General features: G+C 48.8%; 2 protein-coding genes across 14 annotated transcripts in view; one reads left to right on the forward strand and one right to left on the reverse strand.

Annotated features, from left to right (window-relative positions):
- Papln (papilin, proteoglycan like sulfated glycoprotein) overlaps positions 1-13,001 on the forward strand; it is a 28,838-nt gene extending 15,837 nt beyond the window's left edge. For 2 of the 3 annotated variants that reach the window (XM_021178969.2, XM_029484585.1), the window contains exons 18-28: positions 169-289; positions 577-715; positions 1,815-2,289; positions 2,877-3,014; positions 3,264-3,388; positions 3,647-3,800; positions 4,258-4,395; positions 6,611-6,738; positions 6,827-6,935; positions 9,245-9,411; positions 12,479-12,983. In XM_021178969.2, coding sequence (XP_021034628.1) covers positions 169-289; positions 577-715; positions 1,815-2,289; positions 2,877-3,014; positions 3,264-3,388; positions 3,647-3,800; positions 4,258-4,395; positions 6,611-6,738; positions 6,827-6,935; positions 9,245-9,411; positions 12,479-12,654 — 1,870 coding nt within the window. In that variant the 3' untranslated portion in view covers positions 12,655-12,983. Of the gene's footprint in view, positions 1-168; positions 290-576; positions 716-1,814; positions 2,290-2,876; positions 3,015-3,263; positions 3,389-3,646; positions 3,801-4,257; positions 4,396-6,610; positions 6,739-6,826; positions 6,936-9,244; positions 9,412-12,478 lie in introns of all 3 variants that reach the window. The other variant, XM_021178970.2, reaches the window with a different exon arrangement.
- Positions 13,002-14,685: 1,684 nt separating this feature from the next.
- Positions 14,686-26,137, reverse strand: part of Numb (NUMB endocytic adaptor protein) — a 133,864-nt gene continuing 122,412 nt past the window's right edge. For 6 of the 11 annotated variants that reach the window (XM_021178572.2, XM_029484586.1, XM_029484593.1 and 3 more), the window contains 5 exons: positions 24,266-24,470; positions 21,662-21,952; positions 20,096-20,245; positions 17,811-17,957; positions 14,687-16,794 (listed from right to left, as the gene is read on the reverse strand). In XM_021178572.2, the coding sequence (XP_021034231.2) occupies positions 16,079-16,794; positions 17,811-17,957; positions 20,096-20,245; positions 21,662-21,952; positions 24,266-24,470 (1,509 nt within the window). In that variant the 3' untranslated portion in view covers positions 14,687-16,078. Of the gene's footprint in view, positions 16,795-17,810; positions 17,958-20,095; positions 20,246-21,661; positions 21,953-24,265; positions 24,471-26,137 lie in introns of all 11 variants that reach the window. The other 5 variants (XM_029484590.1, XM_029484591.1, XM_029484592.1 and 2 more) reach the window with 3 other exon arrangements.

The following is a 26,137-nucleotide window of genomic DNA, read 5'->3' on the forward strand; positions in this document are numbered from 1 at the left end:
GCAGAATGGTCTGCCCACACAGGAACAGGCTCTCAGACAGATCTGTATTTGGCCAGTCTCCTATGCAGGCAGCCTCAGAGCCTGGTCCTACCTGGTAGTTAGGCACCAGGGTCTATGGAAGGGCAGGCGCAGGGCTGGGCAGTGAGGGGGCTGTGTACTGCTTCCTAGGTACGGATGCTGCCCTGACGGGGTGTCTGCAGCTGAGGGGCCCCAACAGGCTGGTTGTACCAGGTCTTACAGCAGTGACAATACGGGAAACAGGCCAGGGTCCAGGGCAGTAGCTTCCAAGGTAAGTGGCTCCCATGGCAGGAACACAGCTCAGTGCTACCAGGATGTCTGCAGCTTCAGCCTTGGGAAAGGGAGGACCCTACAAACCTGGCAACCTAGGCCATCCTTTCAAAGACCAGGGCTTCAGAGATGGTGTCCGAACTCCCCTGGGGCCTGGGTGGGGTTCTCTGCCTCTGACTCATAGCTGTGTCCCTTCCCTTTTCCTGTCACCCTCCCTCTGGTCAGCCCAAGCTCGCCACTGAAAACAAGATTTGTTCCTAAGTCCCCAACCTCTGGCTTTTTCTTCAGAACCCCAAGATCCACCAACCCCAGGCCCATGAAGGCGAGCCCAGTGAGTGTCGAAGCTCTAGGTTTGGATGTTGCTATGACAATGTGGCTTCTGCAGCGGGTCCGCTGGGGGAAGGCTGTGTGGGCCAGCCCAGCTATGGTGAGCCAGGGCCCCTTCTCATCCTTATCTCACTGGATCCTCATCCCCAACACATGGCCATACCTCATTGACTCAGGTTTCCCAGTGTGTGAGCACACACCTGATACCAGGCCAGAGGGACGGTCCTGCATCTAAGATGTTCACATTGGGCTGGGAGGATTATAAGTGGAACTCTCGGTGCTGGAGATGTGGCTCAGTTGGAAGAGTGCTTACCTAGCATGCACCAAGCCCTGGGTTCAACCTTCGGTGATACATAAACCAGATATGGTGGTACAGGTTTATAATCCCAGCACTTGAGAGGTAGAGAGGCAGGATGATCAGAAATTCAAGGTCATTTTTGGCTATATACTATGTTCAAGGCCAACCTGAAGTTTATAAGATTATGTCAAAAAAAGAGAGAGAGAAAGAAAGGAAAAAAGAAAAGAAAGAGAGAAAGAGAGAGAAAGAAAAATGGGGATCTTAAATAAAACAAGGTCCATCCTGTGTCTGGAATGAGGCTCCTCCCAAAGGAAGGGCAGGACAAAGTAGGCAATGTGCTGTAGGGCTTGCCTGTGCCTGAGATGGGGTGTATGTTACAGGGAGTAGCGGCTGAGTTTTAGAGAGAAGGTCGGGGCTGAAGCATGGGATGGCAGATGGGTGGTGCTTCCGGGCTCTGTCATGAGAATATTCATCTAAAGTCTGATAGCCTGGTGGCCCAGGGCTCTGCAGAAGGGTGGGGATCAGGACTGGCAGCCAAGGCCACTTGGAACATGAAGAGATGGAGCAGGCTGTCTAGGCTGACCAGCTGTCCTGCTGCGTACATTCATAGCCCCTCAGAGGCAGCCACAATGAACTCCCGGTTGGTTTATGTGCGCACCACACCATGAGGATCAGGCTGGAAGGGACATTAGCTTGCTCAGGGAGCCCTGGTCTTTTCTTCCTGGGGACTCTAGTTTGGTATGGGTGGAGGCTGCTGTCTAGGACAGACCCTGGGCTCCTAAGGGAGGTCAGGGGTCCTGGCAAGAGTGGGGCTGTGCTCTTTAAAGCAGGACAAGTATGCTCCTTAAGGCGAAAGTGAGTAGTGTTCTCACTGGTGAAATCTTCCATCCCCAATCCACAGCCTACCCAGTGCGGTGTCTGCTGCCTAGTGCTCAAGGGTCCTGTGGAGACTGGGCCGCCCGTTGGTACTTTGTGGGATCAGTGGGCCGGTGTAACCGCTTTTGGTATGGTGGCTGTCATGGCAACGCCAATAACTTTGCATCGGAGCAGGAGTGCATGAACACCTGCCGGGGACAGCATGGGCCCCGCCATCCTGAAGCAGGAGCCGGTGGGCATCGTGTCCATGTGGATGGTGGCCAACGTGGTCCTGGAGGCCAGCAGGAACCTGACTGGCACAGGGCAGGAGCCACAGTCCCGAGACTGCCTTCCCCTTCTGGAAGCCCTTGGCGGAGAGAACAAGAGCCTGGGCCAGGGGAGCCACCCCACATCCCAGCCCATGGAAACCGGCCTGGAGGCCAGGAAATCCGGCCCAGAGTTCCTGGACTGGACAGAGAGGCTAGGCCAGCAGTGCCGCCTACACATAGCCCCTCCTACAGGTGAGGCCTGCTTCCCAGGTAAGGCATAGGATACCCAGGCCAGGGCCGAACCCCATCCCATGCTTTATTTCTGACTCTTAGACAGTCTGGCCAGGTGGATCTTGTCATCATCTCATTACAGATAGGGATGCTGTGGGTTAATAGAGGTATCGGTTCCTACATTCATCCTCTCATCTAGCTACTGTACCAAGGTCTGTGTCTAGCTGGAAAAGCTAGCTCTGAACCTCAGGTTCTTCACTTGTGAAATAGTGATAATGTCCCACTCCCTGAATATATTGTAGGTTTGATATTGCTTGTTATTTATCAGTCGTTCCATTGTATGAATAAGGGGCTTGGGGAAATGAGCAGACTTAAGGAACCGAAACACACGCTGCAAGGGTCAACCATTCTGTGCCGGTCGGCTCCACACATGGTCTGTCCTGTGGCCCTTCTCGGTCTCCTCCTACCCCCTTGGGCTGTCTGCTTCAGGGGCAGTGCCTGGGGGTGTCTCCCATGGGACTCTAGCCTTACAAATGTCTACAAGAGTGTTTCCCTGGCCATGCTCCTGTGCCAGGAGGCAGCAGATGCATACCCTCCCATCTCTCCAGGATCCGATTGGCAGGCTCTGAACCCTCCCTGGTACAGGCAGCTCCAGGGCAGGCGGTACAACTCTTTTGCCCTGGCAACATCCCCCCGGAATTCCAGGCAGGGTGGCAGAAAGAGGGCCGGCCCATCTCCTCTAACAGGTGCGTGTAAAACCATGGTCCCATCTCCTGCGTGAGAGGTACACTGTAAGATACTGGTGAGCAGTCGCTACCTTCCACCTCTTGTATGTGCAATGTCCTCTCTTGTAGAGAAGCCCTTCTGGCATGCCTTGGAAGTGTGAGAGGGCTCAGAGTGCTATGGGGCTATGGTCTTCTCTGGTAGCATGGGAGCTGGAAGACTCTTACTGCCCTCAGGAGCCCAGAAATCACATCTCTCCTCTCTCCACTCAGGTACCAGCTCCAGGCAGATGGCTCCCTCATCATCAGCCGCTTGAGGCCGGAGGATGCTGGCATCTATAGCTGTGGCAGCCACAGGCCAGGCCATGAGCCCCAGGAGATACAGCTTCAAGTCACAGGTTTCTGTCCCATCCCGTTCATTCTACCTCCCAGAGTCTCACAAAACAAGAGTTGGGACTGAAGAAGGGAGGTAGGGAGGGGCTGCGCAGGGGCTGACCCACCCTAGAAAGGCTTAAGTTTTTCCTTGGGTCACTTCTTCCTGGGACAGGAACTACACCCTGTCGCCCTCTTCCTTCCCCATGTCTTTTCTGATCTTGTGGATCCTCTTCCATTTCCTTCTCAAAGCTCATACCTTGCTTCTTTTGGCCTCGCGACAGGGGGTGACATGGCAGTGTTGCCTGAGGGCCAGCCGAGGCATTTTCCTGAGCCCAGGAACCCAGACCTTGGCCATGGTCCTCGGCACCGTGGAACAGGAGCAGAAGCGGGGGGCCACAGGGTCCTCTCTCCCTCACACCCCAGGCCTGCCACCAGGTAACACAACAGCGTGCACCACTTCTCCCGGCCTTTCCTGGTCCATGGTCTCAATAGGGGAGGAGGGAAGGTTTGTGCTGTGCTTGGGTTTTGCCACCCAGTGACTGGGGCTCTGAGAGGTGACAATTAGGAAACCCTAGCTCCTTGAGCTGGCCTTGAAGGGTGGTTCCATCTCAGGGGACTTGGGAGGCAAAGAAGGCAGCACCTCAGTCAAGGCCTAGTGGCAGATAGGCAGGAGGAGGTAGACAGAGACATACTGGGTGTGTTTAGTCAGCTAAGGTGGCAGGCAGCCCGAGCCTTTCAGACCTTACCCCAGTTCTTAACAACAGCGTTGGGGTCCTAAACAGAACTAAAGGATCATATTAGGAAGCCAATACTGACTAGAGAGGGAGAATGAGGCTCATGCAGAGGACCCTGTTGTGGAGAGAAGTGGAAGACCAGGCCCCTTGTTCTGTAGGTTACGTCTGGACCGGACTCAGCCTGGAGTGGTAGATGCCAGTCCTGGCCAGCGGATCCGGCTGACCTGCCGTGCTGAAGGCTTCCCGGTCCCTACCATCGAGTGGCAAAGAGATGGGCAGCTGGTCTCTTCTCCCAGGTTCATTCAGCCCCTCCCTCCTGCTGCCCTGTCCTGTCTCTAGCCATGCCTCATCCTATGGAGGCCAGAGCAGGACTCTAGGCCCTGGAGGGACAGAGTTGGAACGCAACAGTTCTGGGCATTTCCAAAGTATGGTTGATGACAATAGGAGGTCGGCCACGGGAGGAGGCAGCTCTGCAGGCCCTGGGTGGTCCCATTGCTGCTGTTGACTGTCTGTCTTGGAAGATGCAGGGAGCTATTCAGAAGCATATGCTGCTTGCCAGCAGGTTACACACAGGCGCTAAATAGCACGCAGTTCACTACAGAATTTGAGGCTGTTACAGGATTTGAGGCTGTTTGCACATGGCAAAAAACAACAAGTCTAAGCCTTTAATCCCAGCACCCTGGAGGCAGAGGTAGTTCCTGTGAGTTAAGGCCAGCCTGGTCTATGTATGGAGTTCCAGAACACTCTGAACTATATAGTGCGAGCCATTGAAAGGGAACGCATCCACTTGGGACCCCTAAAACCAAGTTCTTAGCACAAAGGACATTTATTTATCTCTGAGAAGACAAAGGGCAGGGAATAAGAGACAAAGACAGGAGCTAGAGGAGGAGGGGGACAGGGAAGGAGCGGGATGTTTGTCCTACAGTGGGACAAAGGACTGTTTCTGGATAGAGAAGATAGTGTCTCTGGTTAGAGTGGCCCATAGGAAGATGTGGTTTATAAAGGTACAAGAGGGGACTGGAGAGATGGCTCAGAGGATCAGAGCATTGACTGCTCTTCCAGAGGTCCTGAGTTCAATTCCCAGCAGCCACATGGTGCTCATGACCATCTGTAATGAGATCTGGTGCCCTCTTCTGCATGTATGTACAGGCATATATGCAGGCAGAACATTGTATACATAACAAATAAATCTTTAAAAAATACGTACAAGAAGAACCCCCCTGCCAGGATGAGGTATTTAATTGGGCATGTTAATTAGGTGAGCCAAAGGGGGCTTTTGATTGCTGGCCTTCAGTACTTTGAGAGTTGGACCTTAGCAGTCAGCCTCAGGAGCGGGAAGTGGCCAAGTTAGGGAACAGACCTTGGTGGCTTGTGATGAAGAGCGTGTACTTTTGTTTCATGCCAGCTGCAGGGCTGCACCGAGCTGTCAGCAGCAGCTGATGGTGCTTTGCCTTGTGCTCTGGCACAAGTGAGGTCCTACCAGATTATTTCTGCAATTGTATGATGTTTGGAATTTTGGGAACTTTTCAGAGGATACATAAATGCTAGCTCCTCCACCCCCAGAGGGTAGGTTGTTGTCAATCATTCGGGGGTGGGGTAGGTTGCAGTTTGTTAGTAGCAAAGAAGCAACAAAAGGAAAGAAATTAGATTTAGGGATCTCTCTCCTTCCACCCTATCCTTTCTCTCCTATGTAGTGAAAGAGGTTGAAACTGTGTGTGTGTGTGTGTGTGTGTGTGTGATAAAGGGTGGGAAAAAGAACCCACTAAGTAGCAAATGAAAGTCAACTACGGTTGCTTGCTTTAGGAATGTAATCTCATGGTTTTTAGCAAGGCAAAAGGAAAGGGGGGAGAAGGGCAAGCCTGGCAACCCCAGTGCTGCAATTATAAGCACTCTCCCCCCGACCCCCGATGCCTGCCTGCCTGCCTGCCTCTCTTCCTCCCCCTTCCTCTCTTTTAAATATGGATTCTGAGGGTTGAACTTAGTTCTTATGCTTGCAAGACAAGCACTTTACTGCACTGGCTGACTTGCAGCTTGCTCTGTAGAGCAAACTCAAACTCAAGAGATTCCCCCTGCCTTTGCCTCTTGAGTGCTGGGATTAAAGGCCCACGCTACAACTCGTCTCTCCACCCACCTTTTTTTTGTTTTTTGACATACAGATCACACTGTAGCTCAGACTGGCATGGGAGTCACGATGTATACCAAGCTGGCATCAAAAACTTATGGCAATCCTCCTGCTTTGCCAGTCCCTGAGTTCTGGGATTATAGGCCAACACACCTGGCCCCAAATAGCTTTTAAATCAGAAAATGTGAAATGATGTGTTACTGAGTTTAGAAGCCAGGTATCATCAAGTGACTTACTGAAGTGCAGGCACTGCACTGTGTGGCTCAAGTGTGCCTCAGCGGCTCTCTGGGTAGGCATTTTTGAACAGCAGGGTCCTGCCCAGCTCCCCTCCCTACAATGCCTCCCCTGATCCACTTGGGTCAAAGACAATGACTGTGTTTCATCCCCAGGCACCAGGTGCAGCCTGATGGCTCTCTGGTCATCAGCCGAGTGGCTGTGGAAGATGGTGGCTACTACAGCTGTGTTGCTTTTAATGGGCAGGACCGAGACCAGCGCTGGGTCCAGCTCAGAGTTCTCAGTAAGGAGGAAGTCTGGGGGTGGGGGGAAAGTGGTGGGAGGTGGCAGAGGGGTTGGGCTAGCCACTGACAATGTCTTCTCATGCCTAGGGGAGCTGACAATCACAGGCCTGCCTCCTGCTGTGACGGTGGCAGAGGGTGACACTGCCAGGCTTCTGTGTGTGGTGGCTGGAGAAAGTGTGAACATCCGGTGGTCCAGGTAAAGTGGTACTCCAGTCAGTGCAGTCAGTACAGTCTCACTCTGTCAGAAATGTCACTGTCAACACTGCCCCTATGCCATGCTCTGAGGCCTAGGGCCAGGGTTGGAGGCTGCAGCCTCTTCCTACACCACAGAGCTCCAGAGGACAGCTTTCCCACTGGCTGGGTTGCCGTTTCTTTTTCTTTTCTTTTTCTTTTTTGGTTTTTCGAGACAGGGTTTCTCTGTATAGCCCTGGCTGTCCTGGTGTAGACCAGGCTGGCCTCGAACTCAGAAATTCGCCTGCCTCTGCCTCCCAAGTGCTGGGATTAAAGGTGTATGCTACTACACCAGGAACTAATTTCTTAACCTTAGTATCACTGAAATATTGGACCAGACAAACTTGCTGTTTTAGGCTTGTGCATGATAGGTTTGGCAGCATCTAGAACATCTACTTGCTGACAGGAGCATTCTCTCTGTCCAGGTTACGACAGTGAACAGAATTTCCGGACATGGCTGTTTCCTCCATATTGAGACCCTCAGGGCTGCATGCAGCTTTGGAGTCTTCAATGATTTTTTTTCAAATGTACTTATGTGTATGAATGTTTTGCTTACATGTGTATGTGTACAACATATAGGCCTGGTGCCTATGGAGGGTGAGAAAGAGAAAGAAAAGGGGTCGGATTTCCTGGAACTGGGGTTATAGATGGCTGTGAGCCACCATGCAGTTGCTGGAAACTGAACCATGGTCCTCTGCAAGAATGAGTTCTTAACTGCTAAGCCATCTCTCCGGCCCCAACTTCGTGAACTCTGATCCAAACTGTATCAGAACTTAGGTTACTGTTTGGAGATTTGGGGGTCACTTGGACTCAGTCCACTATGAGCTGAGAAATGGCCCTGGTCCAGGTTTCCCTCGGGTGCTGACTGTGCATAAAGGAAAGTAGTAAGGCTTTGGATCAGGGAGAGTCAGGGAAGAGACCAGGGAGGGAGCAAGAGGGAAAGATGCTCTTGGGAGGAGTAACAAGTGGCCAACGGCGAGCATTTCCTGGAGAGATGCATTGGTGGGGGGTGAGAGATGCATTTCCTGGAGAGATGCATTGGTGGGGGGTGAGAGTGACAGTGGAGGTCCGGTGCCTCTTAGATGACCTTGATGCCAGGGGCTTCAGTGCTCACAGAGTCCCCACTTGGAAGCATGGGGACATCTTGCTGTCTCTACTGATCATTGCTTTGTTTACATCTGGCTCCTGCTCTAGAGGACATGGTACTGGAGAGGCCACCAATCACCTCCCTGCCCCTCCCACCACAGGAGGTCTCAGTCTTTCCTTCATCTGTGGTGATGTCCTACTGGCCACTTGCTTTTTTTTTCTCAAAACACTCCCTTCCCATGGCTTCCCTAGTGTCCTCAGAGCTGTCACCTGGACAGCTTTGGAGACGTACCCATCCACAGGTGCAAACGATACACTTCTGGGTCTGGACTTTGCGGCTCCAGATCTCAGATTTAACATCTCACAGCTATCTCAGACTCAAAGCACCATCTCACTATTCACTCCTTTCTACTCATCAGTGAGTGATGTGAGTGAGTGAGTGGCAGGCATCAGCGAGCTGAGACCCAGTCATCCGTTTGCCCTCTTAGGGAGAGGAGGTAGGTCCTAGAACCACCATCACCCAAGCCGTCTGGTTTTCTGTCTCCACCTCCTACATTTGACCTTCACTGTCTGTATACTTCAGTGTCCTGTCATCTTCTCTGTGTGCACGAAGCAGCACCTGCTCGCTGCTTGCCCTTATTCCAGGCCACCCCAGCCAGACCCTGCTCCCCTCAAGCCCCTAGCCACTCCCATTGCCTGCTTAAACATTTGCTAGGAACTCAAGAGTCCTGACTGGCTCCCTCTGCCTTCTTGCTCTGACAGTGACAGCTTGTCTTCAAGTTCCCAAATGCCCACGGTCCTCTTCGGCTGGCCAGTCCTGCTGCGGTCTCCTCTCTTCACACCAGCTGCCTCTTTCTTGTGGGAGGCTCTTTGGACACTGGCAACCTCTCCTGTGCCATGAAGGCACATGTATCCTTCCCCTGACCCGGGGGCCTGGCATTTGTCAGTGACAAGCTGGAGTGGGCTCCTTTGTGGATTCAGGGCAAACTGTGACGAGTGAGCTGAGTTGTGTCACTTGGCTTTTAATGTCCTCCTACTAATTGAGTGCACCTGTCCTCTCTTCCCTGAGGTGTCTTCTACCCACCCTCATGGGGAGAGAAGGTTAGCTCTGGAATAGACTTGGCTAATGTCTTTCTCCTCTCCCAGGCCTCTCAGGGCATGCCTCTCCCGATGTTCTCTCCCCTCCAGGAATGGCCTGCCAATACAGGCAGACGGTCACCGTGTGCACCAGTCCCCAGATGGCACACTGTTGATCCACAACTTGCGGCCCAGGGATGAGGGCTCTTACACATGCAGTGCCTTCCGTGGGAGCCAGGCTGTGAGTCGCAGCACCGAGGTGAAGGTGGCCCTCCCAGGTGAGAAAGGCTCGTCGTGGGCTTTGCTGTCCTGAAGGCAGCTGAGCACCAAGGGCCACGAGCTTAGTGATCCAAGACACTCGTTCTCATCTGTGCTCACGTTCCGGTTTCTGGCACTGTAACAGGGGTGGGTGTTTATTATGGCCCTAGAGCCTCGCTTTACTGGGGCTAGCCCACCATCTAAGGCCGTGGTGAAGATGTAGCAAAGTGGCCAGAGTTCTGTCATTCAAGGTCACCAGCTTTATCCCTAACATAATGTTCATGGTGGTTGGCTGCTAAAGTCTACAAATTCTAATCAGGGTGGCAGAAGGCCCTGTGGGTCTGGACTGTGGCTCAGTGCAGAGCTCTTGCCTAAGGCCTTAGGCTCTAGCCCAGCACCGTGACAAACACGGAGAATAAATAAATAGAAGAGAAAAGGCATAGGACAGATTCTTTGATCATTGTTGGCACAGTCTCCTTTCCAAATCATGTACAGTTTGTAATTTAAAGATAAAGATTAAAAATTTATATAAAAAATGGCTGTAGGATGGAAACGTGTGTTTTTGATCATCTAGGCATGTAATAGGATACAGTCACCCTCACCCTTTTTCCACGAGACAGGCAGCCAGAGAGCTGCAGGGTGTTCCCACTGTTCACACAGCAGATTTGTGGCCAGCTGGGACTCAAGCCCAGGCTTTTTGACTCCTGATTTTACTTAACTTATGTAGCCCAGGCTGACCTTGAACTTGTTATGTAGCCAACGCTGGTCTCACCTTTAATCTCCCTGCCTCTGCTTCCAAGGTGCTACTGTGCCTGTTCTGTTAAGCTCCATCTCAGAACTCGTGAAGCAGGACTGTTTGATGTTCAAATTTGCAGGGGCTCTGTGTTTAAGTGACAGGGCAAGAGGGGCCCCTCACAGTGCTCTCCACAGGTCTTAGTGTTTCAGGGAGATGGAACATCAAACAGCTCAGAGCCTCCAGTCAAGCAGCCAGTTCTCATAATCTGAGGTGCATCCTGAAGATGCCGGAGAAAGGGTCTTGGCTTGGCGGTAATGGTACCAACTGCCTAGTGTGCTTGAACATTGCCGTGCCACGGGGGCAGGCCTGGCTGTCCTCCTGGATGCCAGACTGAGGGTGAGAACTGGCCAGGGGTTGAAGGTGTGTGCTACAGTGTTGCTTTGTGAGATTGACACTCGGGTTTCCCTCTGTGAACTCCCTGAGATCCCTGGGAACCCAGGGCCCAGCCAAGTGCTCTGCAATATGGAGACTCACATGGCTGTGACTGTGTGTGCCTGTGTGACCGCACTCTGGTCAAAGTCCCATATGGCAGGACTTCTACCTTTGATGTTTCTAGAAAATCCCACTCATCTATACATTGATCAGGAAACCCCAGTATGCAGATTTACTGTGGTGAAGGGAAGGGTCCTTAGGAGACTGAGGATCTGAGCATGGTGACACATGGGGACACACGCCTATGAATTCTAGAACTTGGGTTGCACAGGATATGACTGACATTATCCTGACTTAAAACAAAACCTACCACACTACCAAACTCCTCAAGGGGACCTGGATGTTTACATTTGTGATCAGCCATAGATGTGTCTACAGTGAGGGAAGCTTGTTTGACAATGGTGGCTAGTAGGCTTTTAGGCTTTTGGTGATGTGTGATCTCCCAGACCCCACCCACGGCCACAGGCCTCTTTTGCTCTCTGCTGCATGTGGCTAAGAATATGCTCCATATTCTGGAGGCATCTCTCCAGAAGCCCAGCTGTCCCCCTCCGGCCTGTCTGTATTCCTTCCACTGACCAGGCTGCAGATCTATGTTCTAACTCGTTGGTTTGGAGTCACATAGTGTCTCATGCTGCCGACTGGGAGCACTGGAGTTAGTTGGCATGGGGTGGTGGCTTAGGCTTTTCTCACCCTGGCTTGTTCTGCCCAAGGGTTAAGTGAATAGGATATATTGTGGGGATTCTGTCTGTCTCATTTTCTGAGGGGAGGACACGGCTGTGGGGCCAGGGCAGCAGACAGCACTCAGGTTTTTGCTGTGGTTATGGCATGTCCTGGGTGCTGTTTTAAGTGGGTTCTGTGTTACAGACAAGCACCCTATACTCTACCACCAAACTTATTCCCCTATGTCTTTCTCCTCTCTTCTTTAGTATTTTTAGCTTGAAATAGGGTCTTACTGAGTTGCCCAAGCTGGCCTTGAAGCTGTGGTCTGCCTCAGCCTCCCAACAGAGATCCCAGGTGTCTGCTACACTATAACTCAGCACAGTCCTTGGAGCACCCCTTTGAGGGGGATGTTTTTATTCTCTCCATCACATGGGGAAGTGACTTGTCTTAAGCCCCGTCTGGAGCACCTATCATGATAGCCTGGGGCTGTTACAGCTCATAGTTGGAATCAAAGTTTCAGACTTTGAAAAAAACTGTTTGCTACCACAGACGTGCAGGGAGAGTCCTCTGGTTGTACTGGTAAGCGTGCCAAACCTCCTTTTGAAGGCTGTTTGGGTGGTCTGGTCTTTTCATGGTATCTTCTGAAGGAATAGGGAAATGGAGATACTAGCCCTGTGTGCCTCGTGGTAGGGACAGTGCTGCACAGAGCCTGCAGAGAGAAGAGGGGTAATTGCAGGATGAGAGAGTGGAATCAAACTCTTAACAATCACCAGACACTCGTAAGATATTGAGGGTGGCACATGGGCTTGGGCCTCTGTGTAGTCTTAGAACTTTGAAGATTCATCACGTTCTCAGGTGGAAACCAGGAAAGATGGGGATATAGGAGACAGATGCAAGCTGGGGAGGTTGGCGGAACCCAGTAGCAATAGGAAGATGGCAATGGCTTGCTGACTTCCAGTTTCCCGAGGACTGACCCTCCTATCTTTCCTGCCAATCTGGGCCCATATAGCTGTCACTGGCTTTCCAGCTCCAGACAGTAGGACAGGAAGTTAATGTGGAGCCATCGATGGTCTAGCCAGTAATGGGAAAGCCTGGGAAAAGGCTGTGCACTGGGCATAGGCCACAGATAAGGGTCACAGGAGGGCCTGTGAGAGGCTGCAGCAAGAGCTGCCTCAGTCCTTTCTCTCCTTGTCCTGCAGCACCAGCCGCACAGTCCAGGGACCTTGGCAAGGACTGCACCGACCAGCCGGAGCTGGCCAACTGTGCGTTGATTCTGCAGGCCCAGCTCTGTGGCAATGAATATTACTCCAGCTTCTGCTGTGCCAGCTGCTCCCGCTTCCAGCCGAATGCCCAGCCTGTGTGGCAGCAGGGATGAAAGGCTGGCTGTGGCGCCAGCTCTGGATAGTTTGCCGGGGAGAAGGGATGGTAAGACATGGCTTGCAGAGGGAGTCGTCTTTCAGATCTTGCCCCTCTCAGAAATCCAGGGTTGAGCCCCCAGCAGCTGCCAGTGCCGGCTTCCCTTGTAGTGCTCAGCAGGGTCTGTCTGGTATGACCACAGGCTGCTGTGAAGAAGAGGAACCCTTTACACCTCCCCTCTATAGTATCTGCTGCACCGAGCACCTTTTATCTGAAATGCTTTGGACCAAAGTGTTTTAAGCTTTTAAGTATTTGTAGACTTTACTAATTGAACATCCCTAACCTAAAGTTCTGAAATGCTCCGAAGCTTGAAAGACCCAATTGCCATGTCAGCTTTCAAAACTGTCCGTGTTTCAAAGCACGTTTGATTTTGGGTGAGAGGGGCTCAATTTGAGAATCCACTTAGCACACTGCAGAGCCAGCTGGATGGGGTGTCTGTGATGGTAGGGGGGCGGTAACTGCTCAGTCAGACAAGCATTCCTGCTAGAATCCAGGTCTGTGGGGAGAGGTGAGCAGTCATTCAGGCTTGTCCATCTTCCTAGGCAGTGGCAGTGGCACAGCTGCCTTCACCACCATCACTGTGTGAAGCTCACAGTATAATGCTGGGGAAAAGCACTCAGCAAGGTGGAGGCCATAGGCTGTGATGCAGGGATGTGGGATGGAAAAGCCAGACAGTCTGAAAAGGTTCACTCCTTACACAGCTCACTGGCCTGCTCCGAGTAGCGAAGAGTCATGCTTCCTTAAGTAGGAATCTGTGGAGCTTATCTGTTGCTAGAGAAACTCAGACTATGCTGCAAACAGCAGCTGGGAGCTGGTGAGATGGCTCAGTGGTTAAGGCACTCACTGCCAAGCCTGATGGCTGTGTGTGCTCTCTGGAACCTCCCTGGTGGACAGCAGAACTGACTCAGGCCAGCTGTCCTGACTGCATACACAGAAGCACAGCTGTAAAGTCTATAGAACAACAGCTGTGAATGGTGCTGCATGCCTACAATCCCAGGGCTTGAGAGGCTGAAGCAGGAGAGCCACAGTGTGAGGCAGCCTGGGCCACAGTGAGCTCCTGTCTCAGAGTAAACAACCCATAGAACCCAGCATCAGCTGGATGTAATGTGACAGGGCAGTGATTTTAGTAGTCTGAGCTGCAGGAAGGCATGCATCTTTTACAATCTCTGATTTCTTAATGCTCTAGGAAGATGCCTGGATTTAATGAGCTTCCAGGGCTCGTCCCACGTTTTCTCTGACTCCTCTGGAAGACTGTCTAGTAACACAGGTTACTATGGGAGCAAAGTTCTGACACTTGCTGGAACACAAAGCTTCCTGTGTGAGTGGTGTCTCAGGTCATTTTGCTCAGAGAGCTGAGGAATATCTAGGTTCCAGACATTTTTGTTGCAGGTTGGAGTAGGGGCTGAATTGGGGAGTGAGGGACGAACTGCTCCAGGTCAGGGTGCTGAACTACACGCTACACAGAGCACACAAGTAACTCCTCAGTCTAAAGCACAGCTTGGGAACCTCCCCTCTTCCACTGATAGTCTGACTTAATTGGCCTTGTGAGTAGGCTTGGTATTATAGGTGGTGTGTGAACATGCCTGTGTGTGTATGCACTGGGGGATCTCATGCATGCTTAGAACATGTTCCACTGAGTTACACCTTGGGTAATTCCAATCTATAGCTAAGACTGAGAAGCAGTGCTATTAGGCATGGTGGGACACACACACCTTAAAGCCCAGCATTTGAGAGATAGAGGTAGGTGGATCTCTGAGCTCAAGGCCAGCCAGGGCTACATAGTGAGACCCTGTCTCTACACCCACAGCTCCACTCTACCCCTGGGCTGGGGCTAATAGTCTCTGGCTTCTTGGTGTAGACCATACTATTGCTGCAGATCCCAGTCATACCCTGAAATTTAAGGATATACTAATCCCCCCAAAAGATTTTACAGTCACAAGTTAGAAATGAGTGGTAAAAAGAGAGTTAGATTAAAAACAGAACTATAAACTCATTTGCAAATAAGAACAGCCCTTCATGGGCAAAAACTCTACCACGAACATTTATTTTTGTTAAAGCAGATTATAAATTCTCATCAGTACAAATATATATATATATATATATGTATATATAACTTACATTTGATTGTAAGGCCAACGTTCAAAGTAAAAATGAGATGGGGTCTCATGTTGTTACCCATGGTCAAGTAGCTGCAACTGGCATGGGATGTTCTGTTCATGGTTGGGGCAGAAGGGGACACAGACACACACAGCACATAAACCAGAATCTCATCCCTGTAAAACTTATGGGAACAAAACTTCAAGGACAGAACCCATTAAGACCCACATTACAAACCGACACAATAGCCTGCGTTCCCTTTTCTGGATATGATTATGTCATTGTCACCGTAATGCTAAAGGATTAACATAAGGAAATTGCAATGATATGTAAAGGATTCAACATACATTCTCTAGAGCATAGATTTGATTCCATTCAAATGATGACATTAGAATTTCACCATAGGTTTAAAACCAGGACAACACTGCTTGCTCATCTTATTAAAACTACTATCTAGTGACTGCACGGGTCATCAGTATGACCATTTTGCAGTGTGCTAGTTAACATGAATGGTCACAAACAAGCCAGGGCTCCTGCCTACAACTTCCAACCCTTCCTCTTTTTTACTTCAATAGGCATCAATGATAAATCAATCTTATGTACAATTTCTTACATCTAACCCGCTCACTTTTGGCAAGATTACTTACAACTCATACTTTTTAATATTGAGAACTATTTAAAATATTCTAGGTGCATAAAAATAAAGATTTTGGCTTTTTGATATATATATATATATTTATAATATTTATTCTGTAACTCAAAATGGAAGCTCAGCTTTATCCCCAGACTACAGCTCTACTGGGCAGCTGCTGCTGTGCCCTCCCGTGAACCCAGCAGCACAGCCTGCCTGGCTTCACCCAGCCACACTGTCCCCATCGAGCGATCGCTGAGACAGCCCAGGACTGGGAGGAACGGGTGGCTGGCCTGAAAATAAAGGGAGATTGTTTTGCTTCTGTTATGTTTCATATTCCAGTAAATGTGCTTTCAATACAGATTCCTCTTCAGATCTTCTGCCTCTCTGTTGCCAGAGATTTGTTAGGGTCAGAGGGGCCAGAAGGCCAGGTTTCCTTGACTTCTCTAGCCTAGCTGCAGGGCAGTCCTCTCCAGGGAGGCTTGCCTCACTTCTGTGGACGTCACCCCTTGCTGGACTGTGCTTGGACTTGCTCTTTGGGACCTCTGGGATTAGTGAAAAGTGTGCTGATCTGGAAAGCAAAGTCCCCTTTGCTCCTTTGCCCTCCACCCCCTGCTCTTGCCTAAGTACAGAAAACACCTGTCACAGAGACTGCCTAAAGTTCTATTTCAAACGTTTTCTGTAAGTCACTGGAGAAAGGGTTTGTAGGAGAAGGATTTGTACGCTGCTTGGACTTGCTTTCTAGTGCGGCCCACTGAGCTTCAAAAGGATCCACTGGGCAGGTGCCTGGAGGGACTTCTGCATGCCTGTTTCCTGAGGCTAGCCCGCCATTGTCTACACCATTGAAAGCTGCAGAACCATTGAGGTGCTGAGCAGGAGGCTTAAAGAAGGGACTGGTGGTAGCACTACTTGTCTCATATTGAGGGAATGTCTGCTGCTTGGCCAGACTTGGCGAATGATGTGGATGAGTGGTCTGAGGGTGGCTCGCAGTGCCAAACACATTGGCTACCATCTGGGATGGGGTGATGCCCACTACAGGCACATTAGAGGCTGGGTAGGGCATCCCGTTGGCCACAGGGTAGGACTGGGTAGGGACAAAGGCTGGTTGTAGGGGTGGGACCACACCCACGGGCACAGGCTGGGACGTGAGGAAGGCATGTCCTTGGAAAGGAGGTGCTGGAGGGGCAATGGCGGCGGGTGGAGGCGGCTGGAGAACTGGCTGCAGAGGGGCAGTTGAGACCTGCGGCTGCTGGGCCCGCACACTCTTTGACACTTCTTCTAACCAGCGGTCAGCTTCAGAGGGAGTGCGTCTGTGACCAGCCTGGAAGAGACCTGGAGAGGCAGCACCAGAAGACTGACCCCACTCAGTCCCTAGAACCAGAGAGAGAGAGGGAGTGGGGAAGAGTTAGAAGTCTTTCTTACTTGGTAACCTTGGTTATGTGAATGATCCAAAATGTCCCATGATGGAGGGACTGAAGTGTTACCAGCCTAGGACTCTGCTTTAGTGGGATGGTATCCTGTTAGAGCACCATGTCATCTGAAGGCATGTGGAGGCTCAGATGCCCTAAAGCAAGGCAGCTGGCTGGTGTCAGAACCCTTTCATGCTGCCATGGCACATCCCTAGCAGAGAACTGGCTATAATACTCCATGGCTCACAGAGCTGGGCCCAAGGGGCATGCCTGTGTTCACAAACAAGGAGTTTGAGGCAGATGGACTGAGTTACAGGCTACAGAACAAGGCTCTGTCTTAAAAACCCAAATCCTACTGGGCAGTGGTGGCACATGCCTTTAATCCCAGCACTCGGGAGGCAGGTGGATTTCTGAGTTCAAGGCCAGCCTGGTCTACAGAGTGAGTTCCAGGACAGCCAGGGCTACACAGAGAAACCCTGTCTCGAAAAACCAAACCAAACCAACCAACCAACCAACCAACAAACCCCAAACCAAAAACCTCAAAACCAAAACCATGAATAATTAAAAAACTATCTATCCCCTTTCCCCTACTCCAGACGTCAGCAGTAGTGGAGTAAACCTCTAATCCCAGCACTCAGAGGCACAGGCAGGCAGGTCTCTAGCTCCAAACCATCCCAGAAAAGCTAGTAAAGATACAAAAAAGTCTGTCTGTGGCACTTTAGATGAGCCTGCAGTGCATGGTACCTTTACCCATAGGCAGCTGTGTGCTACTAAAATCCAGTGGCTTATTAGAATTCTATGGCAGCCAAGTCCCACAGTCCTGAGAACAGTCCATCTAATCCTTTTATTCCCAGTTATTTCTCACAGCCACTTCTGTCTAGGAAAGAATATAGTTTTCATAGTAGTCCTCATTCAGGTAGCTGGCCATTTTTTAGAACTTGCTCCCAAAATCTATTTCAACATCTCTGGCCACCTTACCCGGATGTATGGCTGCAATTTCCTTGTTAGCAGCATCAGGGACATGGGCCCAAGGGTTGGTTTCACGGACAGGCATTGCTACGGGTGCTAGAGCAGTATTGGCTGGCTTAGCAGTAAGCACATGGGAGGCTGAGTCAGTGCCATTAGCTACAATGGAGCAGACAACATGGATGGAGTTAATTCATGCAGGGTGTCCAAGCTACACGAGATGGGTCAGTCAGGCCAACGTACAACATTGGAACAGACAAGACAGAGCAGTTGGTGCGGGGATGATCATGCAGTCCTGCAGTGGATATACATACCTTTTCACAGAAACAGAGATCATATCAAATAATTGTACTGATAAATGACTGTTCTTTGAAAATATGTATATGAGAGACAAAAATGAAGCCTAATAAATACAATTTCAAATTAAATTGATTGTTTAGCAACTAGGCTTTGGCTTAAAATTAAGTAGATAAAGCATTTTGTTCTACACTTTTCTAAAAGATCAAATCAGGCCAACAATAATAATGGGTTAAGTATAATAATTTCTTAGTATGTTCTCAGCATCAAGATAACAATATTTTATATACACCAAATTTAATTCTTTCAAAAGTCTCATAAATCTGGGATTAGGGAATGAGTTCCAATGTGTTCTACAGATGCCTAAAGCCAGATAGCCCCTGGTATAATACTATGTTTTTACCTCTGCATTAAAACCTAGGATAAAGTTTAATTTATAAGCTTGGTACACCAAGAGGCTAATAATTACTGTAAGAACATATTATAATAAACATATTTAAAACATGAATGTTTTGTTTCTGGAATTTTCTATTTAATGTTTTGAGATAGTAGTTAACCATAGGCAACTGAAACTTCAGAAACGGAGGCCATGAATGAGGGGTCTACAGTTTGCCTATACAACTGGTAAAAACAATCACATGGTATGTGTTTCCATTTACTTTAATACATTTGTCATTTGCTGCTATCTCTGTCTTTTCCCCATGTAATAGTCATAATATCCAGAGAGCTGGGCTTCCTCTCCTCATCTCCTAAGGCCTGTTCCTTTATCAGTCTCTAGTCTGTATTCCAGCTTTCCATCATGTTTTAGCATGGATGATGTCCCTTTAGGACTGGACAACCACACTGGGTCAGGGTATTGGTATTGTTTACCTGGGGCTATGAAACAACAAAACTACATCAGCTAAAGACTGGAAGCCCTCTAAAGACAAAGGACATTGCTCCGTTCAGGTTCTATACCCAGTGCCCTACAAGCAGACGGCAGTGGGATGTAAGTGGGGCAGGAAGATCTGAATTTAAATCCCAGCTGCACAGCTTGCACAATTCACTCAGCCTATCCGAGCCTCAGTCTTCTTCTTTGTAATGGTTACCTTAAAGAACTATTTGAAGATTAAATAAGACAACATGTGAGCATTTCCCAGTGTGTCAGGCACTGTTAAGTGCTTGATATATCAAGTTTACTTTTTCTAGTACTATAAATGCCTGTTAGATGAGAAGAAAAGCTATGGACAAATGATTATGTCAAAAGATTGAGACCCAGAAGCAAAATAAAGAGTTATGGCAGCTTCTTCCAGGGGTAACAGCACTGTCCTGTAGTGCAGCCCTTTCTACTTAAAAAGTTCTCAAAAGACATGGGAACGGGCAATTGTCAGAGCCACTGATTCACTGACCTGTGAGCTGGGAATTTAATTTCGCATAACTGGGGGTTGGGGGGAATGGCACCAACTCCAACCCTGAAGTAACTCTATTGTCACAAAAGCCAATCTAGAGATCACAGAATGAACCAGTGAGCCAGAAGAGAGGCTTCTACTTTATGGATCTTTCAGTATAGAGAAGGCAGGTCTAGGTCTCAATGTTAACGCCGCTGGCATTTTGGGAGGGATGGTAATTTGTTGTAGGTGCTGTCTTGCAATGTTGAAGGATGTTTGGCAGTACTTCGAATGCTGTAATAATCCCAAAATGTCTCCATACAATGAATACCAAATCTTCCCTGAGGTGGACAAATTGTCCTTGATGGAGAATCACAGCTGTTCTGTTCCGTAGGTCAAGAGGCAAATAAAGCAGTGAGTGGAGGCTACAGAGACTTTCTCGGATGCGTAGACAGATGAATTCATGCCAAATGATGAAAAACGGACAGCTTAGACAAGAGAACAAAAGCCCAAAGATGTGACTGACAGGGAAACGAGGGATGCTGGCAAGCTCAGGATGCCAACTTCAGTTCAGGAGAAGCATGCTCACAGGATTAGTTTTAAAGAGAAAAACTGAGGTCAGAGGTCACCCACCTTGTAACACAGGAGACTGTGGTGCCACCAATGTCACTGGTTTGGTCATTGGGGCGGAGGAGAAGGGGTCCTCAGAGGGCGTGCTGAAGGCACTGGTGATCTGGGAACACAAGGAGCTGATGCTCTCGACCTCTCCTTCCACCTCGGGCACTGCAAGGCAAAAAGGAAATGGTTCCAGACAGGAAAGAGAGGAGTCCTGAAATATGACGGTACAGTGTGGGCTGCCAGTTACTCACTTTAGCTCTTTCCCTTGCAGAAGGACAAGTCTCAACTGTCAGGCTACACAATCAGCTTCAGGAAATTAACACCTCAACTTTCAGACAGGAAAGTAGAAAACATCAGTAACGCAGGCACTAAGATCATCTTTCTCTGCAAATCCCTAATTTATCTCTCTTTGAGACATTGTTGGGAATTTGGTGTTTTTTTTTTTTTTAATGTGAGGCTTTTTTGTATAGCTGGGTCTTTCTGGAAGATCTCTGCAACCTATTTTAACTTTCAACCAGTTCCCAGAACCCAATCAATTCTAGAGCTGAAATGTAGGGTGCTAAAGACTCTCTTTAATACTAATTCTGAAAAGCCAAGCAGAAAGATTGCTTTGGCCTAGTGTGGGGGTTCAAGTCATTTGAGATTCTGGGGGAAGAGGGAGGGAGGAGGAGGACGGGGCCCCTCATTTCTGAGCAAACAGTTTATGTGTACTGAGCCTTTGCGCATCTGTGAAGAGAGAGAGAGATTCTGTGCCGCATCTGCCCCAGAGGGAGACTGCAACGAGGTACCTGAAGCACCTACAGTTATTTTGAGGGTGCTGAGAGCTGAAAAGCCTTGCCATCATCACCTAACTCCAAGTGTTCTCTAAGCCTAGATCTACTGCGCACAGGTCTATCTTCTCTGTGCTTGTACAGTGTTGTCAGGAGGAGTGTCTACTGAGCCAGAGCTTCCTCCTGGTCAGTTATGGAGATAGCACGACTCGACTCAGAGGGAAGGGTAATAGATAGGGCCAGTAAAAGCACCAACCAGATCTACCATTTTAGCTGTAGCTCATATGATAAGGACAGAGCTTACAGACAGGCTCAGCTGAACTGAGGATACACAGCGGCCATGAATAAATGAGCGGCCACCTGCTCCTGATGAGCATTAGACCTTAGATTTGGATAAGAGAGCCATTTAGAGTTTCTTCCCCAGGAAGCCAACCTCCCACATATACAAGGGACACTTACCCATTTCTTCTGTTCCTTTGACAGTGCTGCTATTAACCTGTAAATGTTTCTAAAGCCTATTTAATTCTCTGGGGTCCTATGAGCACAGAAAGAATGGAAATTTGGAACTTTTTATGTACAGAAATAGGCTAGCTGAGAGAGAGCACACCCATATCAGGATAAACCATGGACCTTGTGGTTCAGGCTAGAAATTCCACTGTGGCTCTGTCACTACTGATGGAAGAGAAAATAATTATTCATGACCCTAGTTTGCTCTGATATGAAATGACATGCCCTGTAATAGTTTCAGAGAGACAGGCATGACTAACTTAAAGGAATCGGTGTTGTTTCTGACGGAGCTAGAACACAGTACCTGTGTTTTTTATTGGGAAATCAGTCTTCCTCTGCATAGTGGAAGGCAGCTCATTGATGCGTAGGGACAGCTGGCGTTTAAAGGGTGACATCTTCTGGCTAAGAGCAGGAAATCCCCGGAAAGAGCCTTGACGAGCAAGCTGTTCAATTGGTGCATGCCGGCGTGGGATAGCATGGGGATTGTTCATTTCTGAAGATGCAGTGCCATCCGGAGTGGGAGAGGTGGGAGAGGATGGGGATGGAGCAGTGTTGCCAGGAGCCACTGATGGAGCAACTGTCTTGTCTGTCTCAGCTCAAGAAAACCAAAGCAAAAGACCTTAGACCTCAGCAGTGACCTTCAAATATCCTGAGTTCACAGAGCCGAGAGCTCAGAAGCCTTCTCATTCTTTAACTCATTCACTTTCCCATATTCAAATCTAATATATTCTGACAGATGACGGTTTAACAATACCCTGGTTGTTTTATACTCTTTAAGACAGACTTCCAAGCACCTACATAAATGCTCACAGCAAACAGTAATTACTGCCATGGGATCCCAATTCTCTCTTCTGGTATGCAGACATACAAACAGACAAAATACCCATAAAACAAATAAATACATTATGTTGAGGGGTGGGGGGATTCAAGACACAGTTCTTCTGTTTAGTCCTGGCTGTCCTAGAACTTACTCTATAGACCAGGCTGGCCTTGAACTTATAAAGATCTGCCCGCCTCTGCCTTCCAAGTGATCCACCACTGTCCAGTGTAAATAATCTTAAGACACAAATAACCCAGCTCCAATGGAGTCCTTGTGCAAAGTCCATAGGCACCTACACTTACATATCACATACCTCCCCTAACGTATACAAATTTAAAATGAAAATTAATCTAAAAAAAGAATGATGAGTCATCTGGATGGCAAAACCCTATTGCCAAACACACATGATCTGGCATAGGTCACAGAGATCAAGTTAGAATTATGCTGGAGGCTTTCTTCCTACTGTCTAGACTTTAAAGCACAAGATGCTATGCAGGCTTCTGGGGGAAACTGTCATACAGTGCTACCCAGGTGTGGACCCTACAAGCAGAAATAGTGGCTGGCTAGGCAAGATGTGCCCACTGGTTAAACAATGCAAAGTCTATTGTGAGGGTAACCAACTACTTTCTAATTGGATTTGGGCCCCTTTCCAAAGGAGGAGGGTCATATCTGGTACTATAAATCTAGTAAAAAAACCTGTGGTTCACAGGCTGAGGAGATAGCTAAGCAAGTGAAGTGCTTTCTCTGCCAAGTCTGAGGCCTGGAGCTTGGATCCTCAGGACCCAAGAGAATGCCTCCTGGGCATGGTAGTTCACTTGGGATCCAACACTTAAGAAGGGACAAGGGGGATCCTTAAAGCACGCTAGCCAGGTTAGACTATCCAAATCAGTGAGCTCTGGGTTGAACTGAGAGACTCTGTCTTATGAATAAGGTGGAGGAGCTGGAGAGATGGCTCAGTGATTAAGTACACTGGCTGTTCTTCCAGAGGACCTGGGTTCAATTCTAAGCACCCACACAGTGGAGTACAACCACCTGTACCTCCAGTTCCAGAGTCTACCACTTTTTTCTGGCCTCTAAAGGTACGAGGTACACATGTGGCACACACATACACACACGTAGACAAAACTCCCATAACACAAAAATTAAAATTTAAAAAGTTGTTGGGCAGTGGTGGCGCACGCCTTTGATCTCAGCACTTAGGAGGCAGAGGCAGGCGGATTTCTGAGTTTGAGGGCAGCCTGGTCTACAGAGTGAGTTCCAGGACAGCCAGGGCTACATAGAGAAACCCTGTCTCGAAAAACAAAAACAAACAAAATTTATGAAGTTATATAAAAAAAGAATAGAGGGCTAGTGAAGATGACTTGTGGCTTTGGCTTCCGCACACTCTCACACACATATGAGCCTTCATACAAATGTAAAAACACCAACACTCATATCACACACACAAAGACACATGCAAAAACCCCAAAGCCACTTTTGTGACTAAAGCACTCAGGATTATACCAGTCCTGTAACAGGCACAGTAACATCATTAACTCTCGACCACATCATAACTAGTGTGCCGTTGCTATCCCTAAACCCCAGGGCGACCACATCATAACTAGTGTGCCCTTGGTATCCCTAAACCCCAGGGCTGTGCTTTCTCCCCAGGTCTTAAGTCTTTGATGGTATTTATGTCTCACAGAGAGAGAGTGCATCAGAATTAAATCTGTTCCAGGGACAGGAATGGGCAGGGAACAAGGGATGTTTCTCTGCACTTCTTCAACTTCTCTCTCACCTTCCCTAGAACTTACTATAATGGACAGCATAAACGGTTTTTAAGCCAGTCTAAAGAAGGCACTTTTGTAAGATTTTTAGTTTTGTCCTTAAGGTCTTCATGTATTGCTAAGGAATCTGTCTTTGAGTGCATGGTGTGGGCAGGGATTGGGAATGCTAAAAATAGAAGCCAGGACCTTGAACATGTGGGAATGCTCTGTCACTGAGCTTCACCTGCAATCCAAGGGTTCCTTCAGTCTGTAAGACACGTGTCTATAAACCTGTTGAGAAAACCTGAATTAAATAAATACATTACAGTAGAACACACTGTACCTTTCTTGGCATCTTGCAACTGTTTCATGATCTCCTCTCTTTCGGCTTGCTCAGTGGCAGTTGTGACACGGAATGATCCTTCTCTTGTAAAAGTGGTTCTACTGGCATCAAAAGTAGCAGTGACGCCACACTCCTTCTCCCGCTTCTGTTTACGCTCTAAACAGGCTGCAAAAGCACAGCCCACGGCATGGCTCAGTCTTTCCCCCTGTAGAGAGCAGGTTTTGAAAGCTCTATGAGAGAGAGTTACAGCACAAATAACTACATAAAAACACAGCTGCTGTAAATTACAGTTTAAAGTTAACATGCCAGACAAACTGTCTTTATATCTAAGCCTCCAATTTCCCTTTAATTTTTAATTCTGTGTGTGTGTACACGCACGCGTGCATGCACGCGATTGTTTTCTTGTGCACGTGAATACAGATATCCTCAAAGGCCAGAGGCGCTGGATCAGCCTGGAGCTGACGCTTCAGGAGGTTGTGAGATGCTTGACTGAAGTGAGAATATTGTTTTCTTTTTTAAAAACACAAGAAACAGGAATGTGCTTTTCTTTTAATCCCAGGTGTGGGATCTGGGCCTGCCTCAAATTGTCCACAGCGGACGACTATGATTTGTCTCATGCTCTAGCAGGAGGGTGATTTTGCCAGCTGCAGACAGTTTCTGTAATTTTGTGACACTTGGAATTCTGGGAAGTTTTCAGAGGGTACGTAATTGCCAGAACCCTGAGAGGTGGACTGTTGGTTGGTTGCTGTTGCCTGTGGTTTGTGAAGTAGCTGTGTGCAAAGAAGAAAGAATAAATTAGGTATTATGATGGCAGAGATCAAACTTACCCCAAGGAACATGACACCCCTAATCAGCAGGAAGTAGTCTATGGATAACATTGCCCCCTTCCCCCTCTATCCTTTTCTCTCTCTCCTATCTACTGTTAGGGGACTGAAAGGGTAGAAAAAGTGTAGAGAAGGGTGGAAGAAGAAAGAATCCACAAACTAGTAAATGACTGGCTACATTTGACTTGGGTGCTGGGGACAGAACTCAGGGTCAGGGCCAGGGTCAGGGTTAGGAGGGGGTTCTCTGTAAAAGCAATATGTGCTTTTCATTACTGAGCCATTTTTTCCAGCCCTCCAGTTGCATTTTAAAGGGGGAATAGCAGGAATATTTGCCAGACCATTCTAAGAAACCACTGGAGAGGAAGGAATTTCAGGAGCTTGACTACATTGCTAACAAGTCAGGGATTGTCAACAAGAGGTTTACAAACTTTAAAACTCCAGATTATATGGGACTCTGGGCACGCCTTTAATCCCAGCACTCAGGAGGCAGAGGCAGGCAGATCTCTGAGTTAGAGGCCAGCCTGGTATTGAGTTCAGGACAGCCCGTTCTACTCACTCAGAAACCCTGTCTTGAAAACAAATAAATAAACAAAGGGACTAGGAAAGCCTTGCTTTCCCCTTTTTCCAATGTTGGCAGGAGCAGCCTTCCCCTCACGCCTTCTGTGGTGGTTTGAATATGCTTGGTCCATGGGAAGTGACACTGTTGGAGGTGTGATCTTACTAGAGGAGGTGGAGCTTTTTCAGAGGAAGTGTGTCACTGTAGAGGTGGGGCTTGGAGGTCTCCTATACACATACATACATACAAGTCTGGCCAGAGTGATAGTGTGATTCAGACCCTCCTCCTCCTGGCTGCCTTTGGGTCTGAAAGAAGAAAAGCTGAACTCTCCATGAACTCTTCAGCTCAGGGTCCTCTTACCCCTCCCATCTGGAGATTGTTCCCGGAACACACCTGAACTTTTTACCCCAAGGTACCCCCTCCCAATTGGAAACTGCTCCGGGAACATTTTTTAGATAAGGGGTCTCCTGGAACAAACCTAGTCCTACCCCT

The sequence above is a fragment of the Mus caroli genome, chromosome 12 (genome assembly GCF_900094665.2).
Source record: "Mus caroli chromosome 12, CAROLI_EIJ_v1.1, whole genome shotgun sequence".
NCBI classification, from domain to species: domain Eukaryota; kingdom Metazoa; phylum Chordata; class Mammalia; order Rodentia; family Muridae; genus Mus; species Mus caroli.